This window comes from Brachyhypopomus gauderio, unplaced genomic scaffold (genome assembly GCF_052324685.1).
Source record: "Brachyhypopomus gauderio isolate BG-103 unplaced genomic scaffold, BGAUD_0.2 sc94, whole genome shotgun sequence".
Taxonomy (NCBI): domain Eukaryota; kingdom Metazoa; phylum Chordata; class Actinopteri; order Gymnotiformes; family Hypopomidae; genus Brachyhypopomus; species Brachyhypopomus gauderio.
The window spans coordinates 705,367-720,366 of record NW_027506915.1 but is presented as its reverse complement, the minus strand read 5'-3'; the positions used below and the strand labels follow the sequence as shown (position 1 = coordinate 720,366).

Sequence of the window (15,000 nt, the reverse complement as noted above, 5' to 3'; positions counted from 1 at the left end):
CGCCAGGTAAGCCTTTGCTTTGCTCATCCAGATGGGCCCAAGCTGATTGGTCCTTTGTGTCAAATGGCCCCTCCCCCTTTCTTTATGAATAGAATTGTCTCATTTGAGTGAGATGGTGGTGCTTTGGAAATGTACAGAAATATATATAAATATAATAAACACTGGAACTATGTTTTTGTAACTTTGTTACTTGCTCTTTATTATTGTTGGTTTATGTGTGTGTGTGTGCGTGTGTATGTGTGTGTTTGTGTGTGTGTGTGAGAGAGTATGATTGTAACTCTTAATAATCTCATCACGTTATTGAGAGAAGTTTGTTCCACACTTCTTGCTGGGGTGAATAGTTTTATTAAATGTCCAGTCAGTTTAGATGTTTCATACATCAAATGAGATTTTGTATTAAGGAGGTTAAAGCATAAAATTGTGTTTTGCTTAATACAACACATAATACAAATGTTTGTGCCTTGATAAAAAGTCAAAAGAATTACCCACTCGGATCATAATCTCAATCCAGTGAGACCAGACTGAAATAGAGAGAGCAGACTTGAAACTGGAGTTAGTTGTAATGAATCAGCATATCCAGGCGGTGGCGCCCCAGTCACACCGACACGGTGCCCAACTGCTCTTCAACAACCTCTTCAGCACAACGCTTTTGTTTCTCACAAATAACAGATAAAACACATCAGAGTGACTCCATGACAAGTGCATGTGAGTCAAAGAGACTCTCCATGACAAGAGTCCTCTTAACAAAGCGGCTCATTTCATAGCACAAGTACTCTTACAAAATCCATTTGCCTGAAGCGAACTTCTCCACGAACTGAACTCGTCAGCAGGTACGAACCCAGAACTAATTAATTACTGTGAATGTGTGTGTGCGTGGTGGTGTATATGCCTATATATATTCCTACACCTAATTGGCTTCGCTGTAGTTGAGGTAAAACTATACACGCTGTGTGACGGTGGTTGTCTTCAGTCTCGCGTCACTGCACTCGAACACCAGCGTGGCTGGTTTAATTGCTGCCATGCTGGAAGTGGGAGAGCTGGAGTCCCGAGTCACGCAGACGTGGTGGACGAGGGACGCACAGATCCACTGGCTCCATCTCTACTCCCGTCTCACGTCGCCTGGTCCACTCGCACCCACCTCCCTTCATGCTGCCTGTAGACGATTCGTCTTCTGTCCACCAGAATGACTGCTATGCGGTCGCCCGTCTCCTCTAAAACCACGACACGCTGCCCCAGCTGGACTATGACACCGTCACCACGGTTACGGCCCCTGGTAGCACTGCCCTCTACTGGCAGGACATTTGCTGAATTTGGGCTACTAAATGTCTGGTCCTGCTCATCATTTCAGAGGATGTGTTCACACGGGTGAATCGCTTTGCCCGGGTGATTGTTAAACAGCAGACGTGAAGGCTGACTGCATGTTTGAAGCACACACACACACACACACACACACACAGAAACAAAGGGTCCGGGAACTGGGGTTGGTGTTTGCTGAGCAAACAAGAACACTGAAGGATTGACTAAGCTAACAAACCCATTAGTGCTCGCCAAGACACAAAAAAGGATTTTCTCATTGACTAACAAATGTTCTACCCTAATTTTGCATTGTATGGTTGACCTTTAATTGTCAGGAGCGTAAGGTAGAATACACACATTCTCTCACACACATTTGCGTTGGTTTACTTTAAAAGATCGTGAAATATCATCGTGAAGTACACAACCCTACACACACACGCACGCACACCTAAAAGTGACATCCAGCTGTGTTTCTCCAGTAAATTATAGTGAATGTAATGACTTTTCTCATTGCTCAGAGACCACCTGGCTCCGATTGACTCGTCTCTCTCTGTCTCTCTGAGATTTCACCGCTTCCTCTTGTGTTTTCCTGTCCTTATACTTCAATGCTCCCCCCTCTCCTCCCCTCCTGATATTTATTGACTAATTCCCCAAATTTTAAGACTCTCACAAGTATCATCTCGGATGTGCAGAACCCAGCAGGCCGCGGGGGTAACAGCAGGAGGTGGGACCGAGGTCATCCTCATCCTTGTTCTGCAACTTTAGGGCTCCCAGAGTTTGTTCTAGATCTTTCCATTATCTCCACAACACTTTCATCTGAGCTCCCTTTTTTCTCTTATTTATTAAAAAGGAAGTAATACCTTTATTAAATATTGCACTACATGAAATTAAGACTTTTTCATAAACATAACATGCGCCACAACGCTATTAGACATTACCGCTTAAAGGAAAAGAATGAGAAAGGATCTGGTTGACAAAATTTCAACAAATCCCTTTCGCATTATGCAATGAATTATGAACATATGTTTCATATTGAATTATGAACATACATTACATATTGAATTATAGACATACGTTACATAGGATTGGCTGTAGCCTTAAACCTGTGTAAACATTGTGACCGTGTGCGGAACCAACATCATAGGGGTCGTAACTAGTTAAGGTAGTCGTCTCATACACACACCACGTGTGGTCAGGATGAGCTCCACAGAAATGTCAGTTTTAACTCGGCCATATTTAACATTCTCATAAACCTGGACAAAACAGAGGTAAAATAATAATAATAATAATAATGATAATAATAATAATAGTAATAATAATATAAAAATGGGAGAAGGTTAAAGTAGTATTAAGGATTTCATACCACATTATCACTACAGCACAGAGACAAACATTATGGTGTCAGCGAGCATGAGTCAGCATGGTAAACAAACAAAACAACAATAAACTTAATACTGGCAATGATTAAAACAAACAAATATGACTGAGGACCTTCCAAATACGTCCCAGTTTACTGAGGTCTAGGGTTAGGGTTAGGTCTACATCAAGGTCTACTCAAATTACATAAGGATGGCAGTTGCTTAAGTTGTTAAATGGAAAAAGGTTTTCTTATTTTTTTCATTGTATACCACTACAAACATCCACATTTTTTATGATACCGACAACAAGAAAATAGAAAGAAGATAAATGAATGTGCCTTAAGTCATTTGAGAAAAGCAGCAAGTGGATCTATGTCAGGACACTGCACGATGTTAAAAGAGTGGACTTGAAGGCCAACAGACCCTCATTTGCTCAGTGTGTGTGACAGAAGTGTGTGTGTGTGTGTGTGTGTGTGTGTGTGTGTGTGTGTGTGTGTGTGTGTGTGTGTGTGTGTGTGTGAGTTGGACAGTATTTAATCCGAGGACCAGGAACAGGTATTAGAAGTGCAACAAGAGGACAGCACCTTTTGATTCAATGAGTTTACATGTGATTATGAAGGACTGAGATATTCAGTTGGTAAATTGATATTATGTTGACACTGAATTATTTACCATGAAAACAAAAGTACAAAAAAGTCATTTGGAATTAAGTCCATGTAGCAAAAACACAGAGGTGTGTATTGTATACATACTGTCCAGTGGGTCAGCGTGTGCAGACAGAACAACATGAATCTAGTGCAAACCACAAGTTAATTGGAGTCATTACATGTGTGTGTGCATTGCATGTACCAGTACAGACATGTACCAGTACAGACATGTACCAGTACAGACATGTACGTGTATGTTTCTGTACACACAGGTACCAGTACACACATACATACACATGTACAAGAACAGACATGTACTAGTACAGACATGTACTGGTAGACATGTTTCAGTACACACAGGTACCAGTACACATATGACCCAGTACAGCTGTGCTGGTACATGTATGTATCAGAACACACGTTCCAGTACAGACACGTGTCAGTACACACGTTCCAGTACAGACACGTGTCGGTACACACATGTACCTGTACATATATGTTCCAGTCGTGGTACATTTGCAATAAACAAGTCATTTCTGCTACATTCACGGGCTCACAACACATGAGCTACACATGATGTCATCTGTCCTGGGGAGGTTCTCCACTGGTTAAGCAACATCATCCATTATCAACCGCATGGCGACTGTATCCCACGAGAGGAGGATTTACTGTCTAGATGCAGATAAAGAGTCCACGTCTTCTCTCACACTGGAAACGATTTCAGTTCATCAGTTCCCAGATTCTGCCCCTTTAACCAACCTGGCCATTTGAACTACTGATGGTTTCAGTCTTTCTCATGTTTTGGTCCCGATAACCAAGGATTGCTAGCATTAAAAGCAAAGAAAATGTTAACCTAATAAAAGACATTTGAGTAAAAGTCCGTGGGGCTGTGTTCATAAAATTTTAACACTATGTTACAAAGATATAACAATGTTTCATGAACCGTTTTTCAAAAAGTCAGAACAGATTCACTGTTATTAAGAGGCATGTAAAAGCATCACTAAGAAAGTCAAGCCAGTTAATAAAATGGACGTTTTCTGCCATTATATCTGACTGCACACTGATAATCTGACAGACTATTAGTTATACTCTGTTTCATAGTAAGAATACCTCTCATTGGCTAATCTCAAATGCTAATTCTGTCCTTCTCACTCCCTATTGGCCAGTGACCTTCTTGATCCAGGGCATGAATGCGGAGACTTTGGTGTAGACGCCCGGGGAGTCTTGCTGTCGGCACGAGTGACCCCAAGACGTGACCCCATACACGACCCAACCACCACTCTCCCGCTCACACACCAGCGGGCCGCCGCTGTCGCCACGGCAGCTGTCCACGCGGCGATCATTGAAGGCAGAGCCGGCACACAGCATGCGACTGGTGAAGTGGTCGGCATAGCGATGCTCACACTGGCGCTTGCTGAGGACGGTGATGGAAGCCTGCTGCAGGGTTTTAGAGTACGCACGACCTGAGAGAGAGACAGGGTGTGTGTGTGTGTGTGTGTGTGTGTGTGAGAGAGAGAGAGAGAGAGAGACAGTGTGTGTGTGTGTGTGTGTGTGTGTGAGAGAGAGAGAGAGAGAGGGAGAGACAGGATGTGTGTGTGTGTGTGTGTGTGTGTGTGTGTGAGAGAGAGAGAGAGAGAGACAGTGTGTGTGTGTGTGTGTGTGTGTGTGTGAGAGAGAGAGAGAGAGAGACAGTGTGTGTGTGTGTGTGGGTGTGTGTGTGTGAGAGAGAGAGAGAGAGACAGGATGTGTGTGTGTGTGTGTGTGTGAGAGAGAGAGAGAGAGAGAGGGTGTGTGTGTGTGTGTATGTGAGAGAGAGAGAGACAGGGTGTGTGTGTGTGTGTGTAAGAGAGAGAGAGACAGGGTGTGTGTGTGTGTGTGTGTGTGTGTGTGTGTGTGTGTGTGTGTATGTGAGAGAGAGAGAGAGACAGGGTGTGTGTGTATGCGTGCGTGCGTGTGTGTACAAAAGCAAAAGAGAAATCACCAAGAACTCTCAACATGAGATGAGACAGACAGTGAAATTACCTGCAAATCAACTATTACATTAGTTCCACACAAAAGTCCATTCTAGCTCATTCCCAGATGGAACCACTTCACAATGACTTAAGCAGCAATTGGAGCAGCTGGAGTCATTAGAAGCAACGTATGAAGTAGCTGTCAGTCAAACACATTCATTCATTCCAACTACCAAAACTCTGTATGAACTGTCAGGAGTGTTACCAGATGACGCTGTTGGTGCTCGGACCACTCCTGTCCCTTTAACTGGACTGACAGGGAGAGACCAAAGGACAGAGGTGTCCATGTCCCGTCCTGGACATCCATCACCCCTGGAGAGTTCACTTCCCACCCTAATCTAACACACCTGGCGCTAACGGTAAGATGCTACAGCCTTGAAGAACTGGGGCAGGTGTGCTCGATTAGGGTTGGGTCGATTACAGAGATTACAGAGACTATGTCACTCCTGGTATAGAAATGAGATTATCAGAACAAAGGTCAAGAGTTCTACCTCTTGCTTTTGCTGAAACACGGTCACTCTATAGATGACTTTTCTCCTGTGTTTTCAGAAGGTTTGCACTTGTAACAACAAACTGCATGAGGGTGACCTCTGACCCCTTTGAACTGGCTCAGGTGCAGGACTCCCGGTTCACCTGCATGAACCACACCACAGGTATGCACACGGTTGCATACATCATCAATGTTCCATGGTGAAATTCCTATCTGCTATGGTCACGCTAAGACAGCATGAAGTCAGTGTGTGTGTTTATGGGCAAGAATGTTAGCTACTTTGATGTTTTTCTTTCTTTTTGTAAAACACAGCTGCACAGATGTAGACATGGGCAAAACCCATGTGTGCATGAATGTGCATGTGTGTGTGTGTGTGTGTGTGTGTGTGTGTGTGAGTGTCCATGGTTGACTATGTAAGTTTACATTAGACATGCTTTGGTGGGTAATGGATGTGTCTGGTTGAGCCACGTTTCTTAATTATCTTTATCTTAGCAGTTTTTTGATTATATGTACATGTATATAATATTAAAAGAACTGTTGTTAACAACCGTAATATTTGTCTTATCTGTCTTTGACCGTCTCCCTAGACACACAGCTGCATGCATGACATCACCAGTTCTTTCCACATTCCCGAAGGACAACACACACGCACACACATACACGGACACACACACACACACACACACACACACACACACGCACGCGCGCACACACACACACACACACACACACACACACACGCACACACACACACCATCATCATCACAGACTCTCTCTGTGTGGTAGCTCTTTCTTTCTCTCCTTTCTCTCTTTCTTTCTCTCTTACTTTTTCTCTCTTTCTCTCTCTCTCTCACGAACACAGCACTTTATACATCAAGTATACACAAATTCAACTCTTTCAGGGATGAATATTCACAAGCCCCATTCTGAAAATGACCTCTATGGAACTGCCAGTTCAATTCAACATCATTGCCAGTTTTGTAAAATGCATCAAACAACAAACTTGCACACTTAGGTAATGCGTGTGGGATTTTGGGTTTCCACGGTGACATGACACTGTTTTCACTATGTGCTGTCTAAATACAGATGTATAAAGATGAAACGCAGACTGCATTCTCAAGAAAACTTCACAGATCATGAGAAACCCCAGAGTGAAACTTTGAAGAGTAATAATTCATCTATCTGCTTGTTTACATCTACATGTAAACAAACAATTACACCACTAGCTCCATCACATTGTTTTAACCGTAATGACATTTGGTGTTTACATATTAATTAAATGAAACAAAATAAACAAATATACTAGGGACTGTAATGTAAACAAATGCTGCCAGAGCTTCACAGATTCAAAACAACAAATTGCTGAACTTCACAGTTCTCAAGTTCTCCTGAGGTTTCAGAGAAGGTTCCAGAACCCAGATGTACCTCTTTACCCCACTTACCCCAGAACCCAGATGTACCTCTTTACCCCACTTACCCTAGAACCCAGATGTACCTCTTTATCCCACTTACCCCAGAACCCAGATGTACCTCTTTATCCCACTTACCCCAGAACCCAGATGTACCTCTTTATCCCACTTACCCCAGAACCCAGATGTACCTCTTTATCCCACTTACCCCAGAACCCAGATGTACCTCTTTATCCCACTTACCCCAGAACCCAGATGTACCTCTTTATCCCACTTACCCTAGAACCCAGATGTACCTCTTTATCCCACTTACCCCAGAACCCAGATGTACCTCTTTATCCCACTTACCCCAGAACCCAGATGTACCTCTTTATCCCACTTACCCCAGAACCCAGATGTACCTCTTTATCCCACTTACCCTAGAACCCAGATGTACCTCTTTATCCCACTTACCCCAGAACCCAGATTTACCTCTTTACTTTATGACCTGTTGTGTGGTAGTGGTATTATCGCTGTACAAAAAATTATCTTGATTGATAGTTGCGATAAGATCCAAAAGTTAGCATCCACTACCAAGCACTGTTTAAACTTACTTAAAAAAAGTAATCTATTATCAAAAAGCTGTTGGCTAATTTGTACAGTAATACATTAATTGCAATGGCTTGAGAAAAATGTGTAAATACATCTTATCTCTGATTCACACGTGGCTCTTGCTGAAACCATAGCAACCCATGCTCCTAGTCAGTGTTTACATTCCAGTTATTTTAAATAGCCGGTGGCATGGCTCTCAGAATCTAAATAAAAATGTAATCAGAAGAAAACATAGTAATACAAAACATTGTAACAAACAACAAACAAGTCTTTTATAATAGCTAAATTAATTGAAGATTATTGTCTGGACTTTCTTTTTCTAACAGAGACTTGGCTTGATAGTAATGGAGCAATAGTGCTAAATGAAGCTTCACCTCCCAACTTTAACTATTTTAATGTCTCTAGAGTAAATAAGAGAGGTGGTGGTGTTGCATGTTTTACCATAAAGCATTCCGATGTAAGCAGATCTCATTAGGGGAACATCCTACGTTTGAATATCTGGCAGTACAACTCAACAGTACTTATTCAGACCCATCCCTACTGTACATTTTGTAATAACAATACTTTAGGTACTTTTATGCATACTTTCTAGAATTGTCCAGAAGTATCAACATTCTGGAATAAGGTAATTAGAACTCTCTCTTCATTAACGGACGCAAATTTTCCAATAAGCCCATCTCTGCATCTTTTACTTGATAGTTCTACTTTTCCTATGGCAAAGAGAGTACGGAAAATCTGGTTGGCTGGCATGACGGCCGCTAAAAAAGTGATTGTTCAGCGCTGGCTTCCGCCCCATTCGCTTTCTCGTACACACTGGTTACACGCCTTCTTAGATATTCTTTACTTAGAATTATCTTCAGCTAGAGTCAATAGAGCAAATCCAGATGTACTGAGGATATGGCTAAAGGTAATTAAAGATGTGAAAATCCTTCTTTTATCATGATCACTTCCTGTACATGGACTTTGTTTTCATATACATACTGTGCTAAGTGTGTGGTGGTTGGGTGGGAAGGGATAGTTATGGGTTAGGTGAACTGGTTTTAGTGGGTTAGGTGTGGGTGGGGTGGGGTGGGATTTTAAAAGAGAATTTTCTTTATACTGTTTGTTTCATCTGTTGTCTAAAAAATCTTCAATAAAAACTTGATTACAAAAAAACAGTACTTATTCAGTTCTTTTGATTGTTGTCATCCTCCCAGACTACATACAGATTTTCTTGAAGATTTTGCAGAAATGCTTTCTAGGATTTTAATTGATTTTGATTATGTTTTAATTGCTGGGGATTTTAATATTCACATGGATATAGCCACAAATCCAATCACTTCAGAATTCATGAGGATAACTCTTTTGATCTCATACAGCATGTATCAGGCCCAACTCATAAGCATGGCCACATTTTAAATTTGATCATTTCTAAACGCATAGAGGTTAATAATACTGAAATTACTGATGTTGCAATCTCTGACCATTTTGGTGTATTTCTCAATATGTCATTATCTACTAGAACACTCAGTGAAAAGCGTACAATAACCAAGCGTTATCTCAGTGCTGGCAGTGCCGTGGCCTTCACAGACATGATACAGTCCCTCCCTCCTCTCTCAGAAAATGGGAATGAGTTAGTTGAAACATTCACACAGAGTTAGGAACTGTATTGATGCTGTGGCACCAAAGGTAACTAAAATTATCTCTGGTAAAATTAAGATGCCCTGGAGAAACACGCCATCTATTATAAAATTTAGGCAAGATTGTAGGCAGGCTGAGAGACGATGGCGAAGGTCAAAATTGCAAGTACATTTTGATATTTATAAAACAACATTGCAGAATTACAACAGTGAAGTGAAATCAGCAAGGGAAAACTATTTCTCTACCTTAATCAATTCATCCAATAATAACTCCGCTGTCTTGTTCAGAAGTATAGATCAGCTAGTAAACCCCAACTCCTGTGTCTTCCCTGAGACAGTTTCAGTTGAAAAATGTGATGAGTTTGCAATATTTTTTTGGGACAAGATTACTAGTATAAGGCAGAACATAGCAACAAGCACTAATAGACTATCAACCCTCAGTTACTCAGCCTAACTTTAATATGTCTTATTTCCAAGACGTTGACATGGTAACACTACTTGATGTGATTTCATCACTAAAATCCTCTACTTGTGAACTGGACCATTTACCAACATGCTTTTTCAAGCAGGTTCTGAACTCAGTAGTTAATGAAGTTCTAACGATTGTTAATCAGTCTCTGCAATTGGGAGAATTCCCTAAAATTTTTAAAACTGCTATGGTTAAACCACTATTAAAGAACAGAAATCTTGATCCCACAATTCTTAATAATTATCGACCTATATCTAACCTTTCCTTTCTTAGCAAAATCATTGAAAAAGTAGTGTCAATCCAGTTGAATGACTATGTCAAAGTAAATCAAATAAATTACACTTTTCAATCTGGTTTCAGAGCTCTCCACAGCACTGAAACAGCACTAGTTAAGGTAGTAAATGACTTGAGAATGAATAAGGATGCAGGCAAACTCTCAGTCTTTTTTCTGCTAGATTTAAGTGCCAATTTGACACCGTTGATTATGACATACTTTTTGATTGACTACATTTTATGGCATTTAGCAGATGCTCTTATCCAGAGCAACTTACAAAGTGCTTTACTTCTGATCACAGAATACATCCTAGGTAATAGTACAGATAGGCCAGAATTCAAGATACCATTGAATCAGACTACTACTAAACTACAGGAGTCAATGTCATTACCTAATGTTTTGCAAGTTAGGCATTTGCCAAGAAGCACAAATAACCATAGACACATACAATTTAAGAACAACGTCAAGTGGTATCAGCTGAGTTAGTGTTCTGGTAAGAACTCAACAAACAGGTGAGTCTTCAGTCTACGCTTGAAGATAGCAATAGACTCTGCAGTCCTAGCAGCTAATGGAATATCGTTCCACCATCTTGGAGCCAGGACGGAGAATAGTCTGGAGCTTTGTCTTCCATGAGACTTTAAGCATGGAGTTTCAAGTCGAGCCAAGCTTGAGGTTCTGAGTGTTCGCTGTACAGTTTGGCTTTTTACCATGGACGACATGTAGGGAGGGGCCAGTCCATTTTTGGCTTTGTAAGCAAGCATCAAGGCTACAGAGCTGGGTAGGCCTTAGTGGCTTAGTCTTAGACTGGTTTAGATCGTATCTAACTGGGCATGATTACTATGTAGCATTAGGTACCTCTTCCTCCACACTTCAAAAAATAACTTGTGGCGTCCCCCAAAGATCAATTCTTGGGCCATTACTGTTCAACCTATATATGCTTCCGTTACCACATATCATCATTAACAAACATGGTATTAGTTACCATCAATATGCAGATGACACTCAACTTTACATTTCTCTAGAACCTAAAGCCCTAAAATCAATTTGCTCACTGTTTGACTGCATAGATGATATACAGACATGGATGTCTGACAATTTTCTGCAATTAAATAAAGAGAAAACAGAGGTTTTTGTTCTTGGTAGTGATTCACAGAGGAATGATGTCCAGACTTATTTAAATCAAATGAATCTGAATGCCAAACAATGTGTTAAGAATCTGGGTGTTACCTTTGATAATGAGCTCAGCTTCAAATCACACATCATGACTACATGCAAGACAGCTTATTTTCACCTTCGAAACACCACTAAGGTCCAAGAAAAACACATAGGGAGTTTTTCCTCGCCACTGTCGCCTTTGGCTTGCTCATTAGGGTTCTGGACCCATAGTATTGTTAACCTTGTAAACCCTGTAAAGCTGCTTTGCGACAACTTGAGTTGTTAAAAGCGCTATACAAATAAACTTTGATTGATTGATTGATTGATATGCTCTCTTCTGCTGACAGTGAAAAACTTGTCCATGCATTTATCACATCAAGGCTAGATTATAGTAACGCTGTTCTATCTGCTCTTCCAAAAAGCTCTATTTCTCACCTACAGCGAGTTCAGAACGCTGCTGCAAGGGTTAGGGTCAGGGCTTAATTTGAGCTGCTGGAACAGGATCCGGGAACTCTTTCATTTTGAAGGGTGCGTTCCGGGAACTGTCTGCCTCGATCCGGTAACTTTCAAGCCTATTAATTATAAGTTATGAAGAAATCTGTCTGTGTTGAACCAATTAATTGAACAAATTTTATAAAAGACATTTTTTAAACACAAGATCCACATTCAGGCTTCCTAAATCACATAAGAGCTCTCCCTTTTAGCGATGCCTTTAGGCGCCTCCCCTATAAAGCTAGTTATACTTTCGCGAGTGACTGTAGCTCGCGACTCCGCCCACCTTGCACGAACCTCCGCGAACGGCGGAACGATATGTGGTAGTATAAAGAAACAGCCCTCAAAAACAGGAGAAGGAACATTTACCTGACCAATTTTAATGTTGCTTTGTGTTTCAGATTTGAAAAGTGCTGGAATTTAGGCGAAAGTACTTGAAAATGCACTTCAAATGCACTTCTGCACTTAAAACACTTATAAAACACACGTAAATAATTTAAAAGTAATTTATATATATACAAATTGGCTTGTTATTTTGACATTTGTGCGCCTAAGCATTGCGTTTTGTGTGCGATCCGTTGACATTGTTGGCCTCAGTGACACCTTGTCTCGTGCCGCTCTTTGCGTTCCGGCATCGTTTGATTTACAAATTAAGCACTGGTTAGGGTTAGGGTTAGCTAAATAAAATGGAAGCTATCACGCCAAGTCTCAGGGAAAATGGATGGTTTAATAGAAAAGTGCGCAAACCAAAAACCCGTGACATATATCCAAACGAAGGATATAATGACGAGCGGTCAACTGGTACAAAGACAAGACATATAGACAGACAAACGTCCCTCAGGTGAGATGGCTCGCGGGCTCTGCCTACCTGAGGGACAAACACAACACAACAAAAACAACGACAACTGCCGCTGTGGACGGAGGCGACCGGTAGGGGGCGACCGGTATAACGTGCACACACCACAGTAACTAAGTTCTCACTCTGAACTCGTGTGAACAGTTCAGTGAGAATGGACTCCAAATGCAACCTGTAGGAACCCAGAGAAGGTCTGGTCATGGTCTGTCCAAGGATGTGAGTGTGGAGTAGCGGTGGATGACCACCCCATGTCCATGACCACGTCCCCAGCCAATGGCCATACCCTGTGGGTGTAGACATATCAGCACTGGACTGACAACAGCTGAGTAAATCAACGACTGGTATGATGCATCACAGTAAATGACACGGTGCTGTACGAACCGCCACACACCTTCATGGTGTGGGAGGACAAGCTCGTCCAAACTCAGCCAGAGACACCCAAAGGACCAGCACCTCAAGCTCAAGAACATCTCAACGAAATGGAGCTGTCCACAAACATCTGGAATCGGCCCCGCTGAAGGCCTCCAGGGGGTGAGTTTGAGCACAGCGTCTGCAGAAAAGAGCAGTCGTGTCTTCAGGGGTCGATGGTCAGCTCCCACACGGCAGCCGAGTCAACCGCCGTAACACGCAGCAGCGGCTGCCAGGGCCGGACACCAGCCAGCGTGGGACTGAGCACGGGTTTCTATTTTGTCTGGTCACTAAGCATGTCTCATTCGAACGGTAACGCGTTCACCACACGTTAAGACATAACCGCACAGACTGATGGAATTTGAAACTTTGAAAAGCTGTTCTTGGAGACAAATTTTTTCCAGCTGTTTGCAGCAAAGTCAACGGGGATGAGTGAAGCAGACCAAGGCCAAACAAGCGCTGAGAAACCTTCTCCCAGGGCCAGACTCTTCAGTTCCTGCTAGTGGATTCAAGACCTTTGGAAACCTAAGAGCTTTCATACAAATAATGTTTTCCTTGCTGCAGTAAACCGTGATCTTCAGCCTCAGACAAAACCAGCTGAAACAGCACCAGAGTTTCCTCCACCAGCACCAGAAGCTCCTCCTCCTCTAAACTCTTTTTCAAGGTCATCTTCTTAGTTCTACAGAATATTTTTGTGAAATAGAATATAGAATCAGAATATAGAACTAGAATGTACAAATAGAATATAGATTCTTAACTGTCATACAAATGAAATGGTACCAAAAAAGCTTAATTAATTAAGGGAGTTGGTTTCTCTTTTAAGGGATTAAGGGAGTAGTTTCTCTTTTGATTTGAATAATTTAATATGTCTCACTGAGTGCCTTGAGGATAACAAGACCTGGATGTCAGTGTTTTTAAAGTAAAACTGGCATCTTTCTTCTGGTTCTCCTAAAGTGACTGGAAACCTGCTCAGAAACATATGCGCACTGACTATGTCTGACCAGAGTATGTCAAAAATACAGGCTTTTTTTATTATTCAGATCCAAGACTACAAATCAACTCTGTTGTTAAGAGCAAGTTTTATTAGATCTGAGAAACAGTTCACGTCAAACCATTTCTTTTTTTCCAGGTCCTGGAACAAATAATCTAACTTTTATATCATCTGGGTTAGACTACTGTAATTCCTTGTATATGGGAAATATTTACTGGCTCACATCATGATCCCACTGGAACCAGAAAAAAACAACCATATTACCCCTATTTTAATATACCAGTATATATCAATTGAATATGATAGATTATGTGTTATACATTATAGTGCTGACCTGTTCTGTCCTTACTCTGCTTTTCACTGTTTGAGGTCCACAGACCAGTCACAGCTGACCATGAGTGTTACTGCTGACTGTTATTGACTGTTACTGTTACTGCTGTTACTGTTACTGCTGACTGCAACTGTTAATGCTGTTGACTGTTACTGCTGACTGTTATTGACTGTTACTGTTGTTACTGTTGACTGATACTGCTAACTGTTATTGACTGTTACTGTTACTGCTGTTTCTGTTACTGCTGTCTGTAACTGATACTGTTACTGCTGACTGTTACTGCTGACTGCAACTGTTAATGCTGTTACTGTTACTGCTGACTGTTACTGTTACTGCTGACTGCAACTGTTAATGCTGTTACTTTTACTGCTGACTGTTACTGTTACTGCTGACTGTAACTGTTAATGATGTTACTGTTACTGCTGACTGTTACTGTTACTGCTGTTACTGCTGTTACTGTTAATGCTGTAACTGTTACTGCAGCTCAATCTTCTACATGACGTCTCCCCTTCAGCGGCGGGGTCCACGTCTGCTCCTTCCATGAAGTGAAGACTAACAGCCTCTTAACACCTGCGCGTCCACGTTGCGAAGTTACCGTGTGT

At 41.6% G+C, this 15,000-nt stretch overlaps 2 protein-coding genes and 1 long non-coding RNA gene across 3 annotated transcripts in view; 2 read left to right on the top strand and 1 right to left on the bottom strand.

Annotated features, from left to right (window-relative positions):
- The window catches only part of LOC143495186 (bifunctional heparan sulfate N-deacetylase/N-sulfotransferase 3-like), a 27,073-nt gene extending 26,892 nt beyond the window's left edge, over nucleotides 1-181 (top strand). The window contains exon 9 of the mRNA XM_076992493.1: nucleotides 1-181. This exon is cut by the window's left edge and continues 748 nt beyond it. The gene's annotated coding sequence lies outside the window, so the exon portion shown is untranslated.
- Nucleotides 182-600: 419 nt separating this feature from the next.
- On the top strand, nucleotides 601-6,337 carry LOC143495189 (uncharacterized). The gene is made up of 3 exons (XR_013125588.1): nucleotides 601-830; nucleotides 4,468-5,672; nucleotides 5,863-6,337. It is a non-coding gene; the product is annotated as an uncharacterized LOC143495189 (long non-coding RNA).
- The window catches only part of prss12 (serine protease 12), a 39,003-nt gene continuing 26,130 nt past the window's right edge, over nucleotides 2,128-15,000 (bottom strand). The window contains exon 15 of the mRNA XM_076992490.1: nucleotides 2,128-4,764. Coding sequence (XP_076848605.1) covers nucleotides 4,457-4,764 — 308 coding nt within the window. The 3' untranslated portion in view covers nucleotides 2,128-4,456. The remainder of the gene's footprint in view (nucleotides 4,765-15,000) is intronic.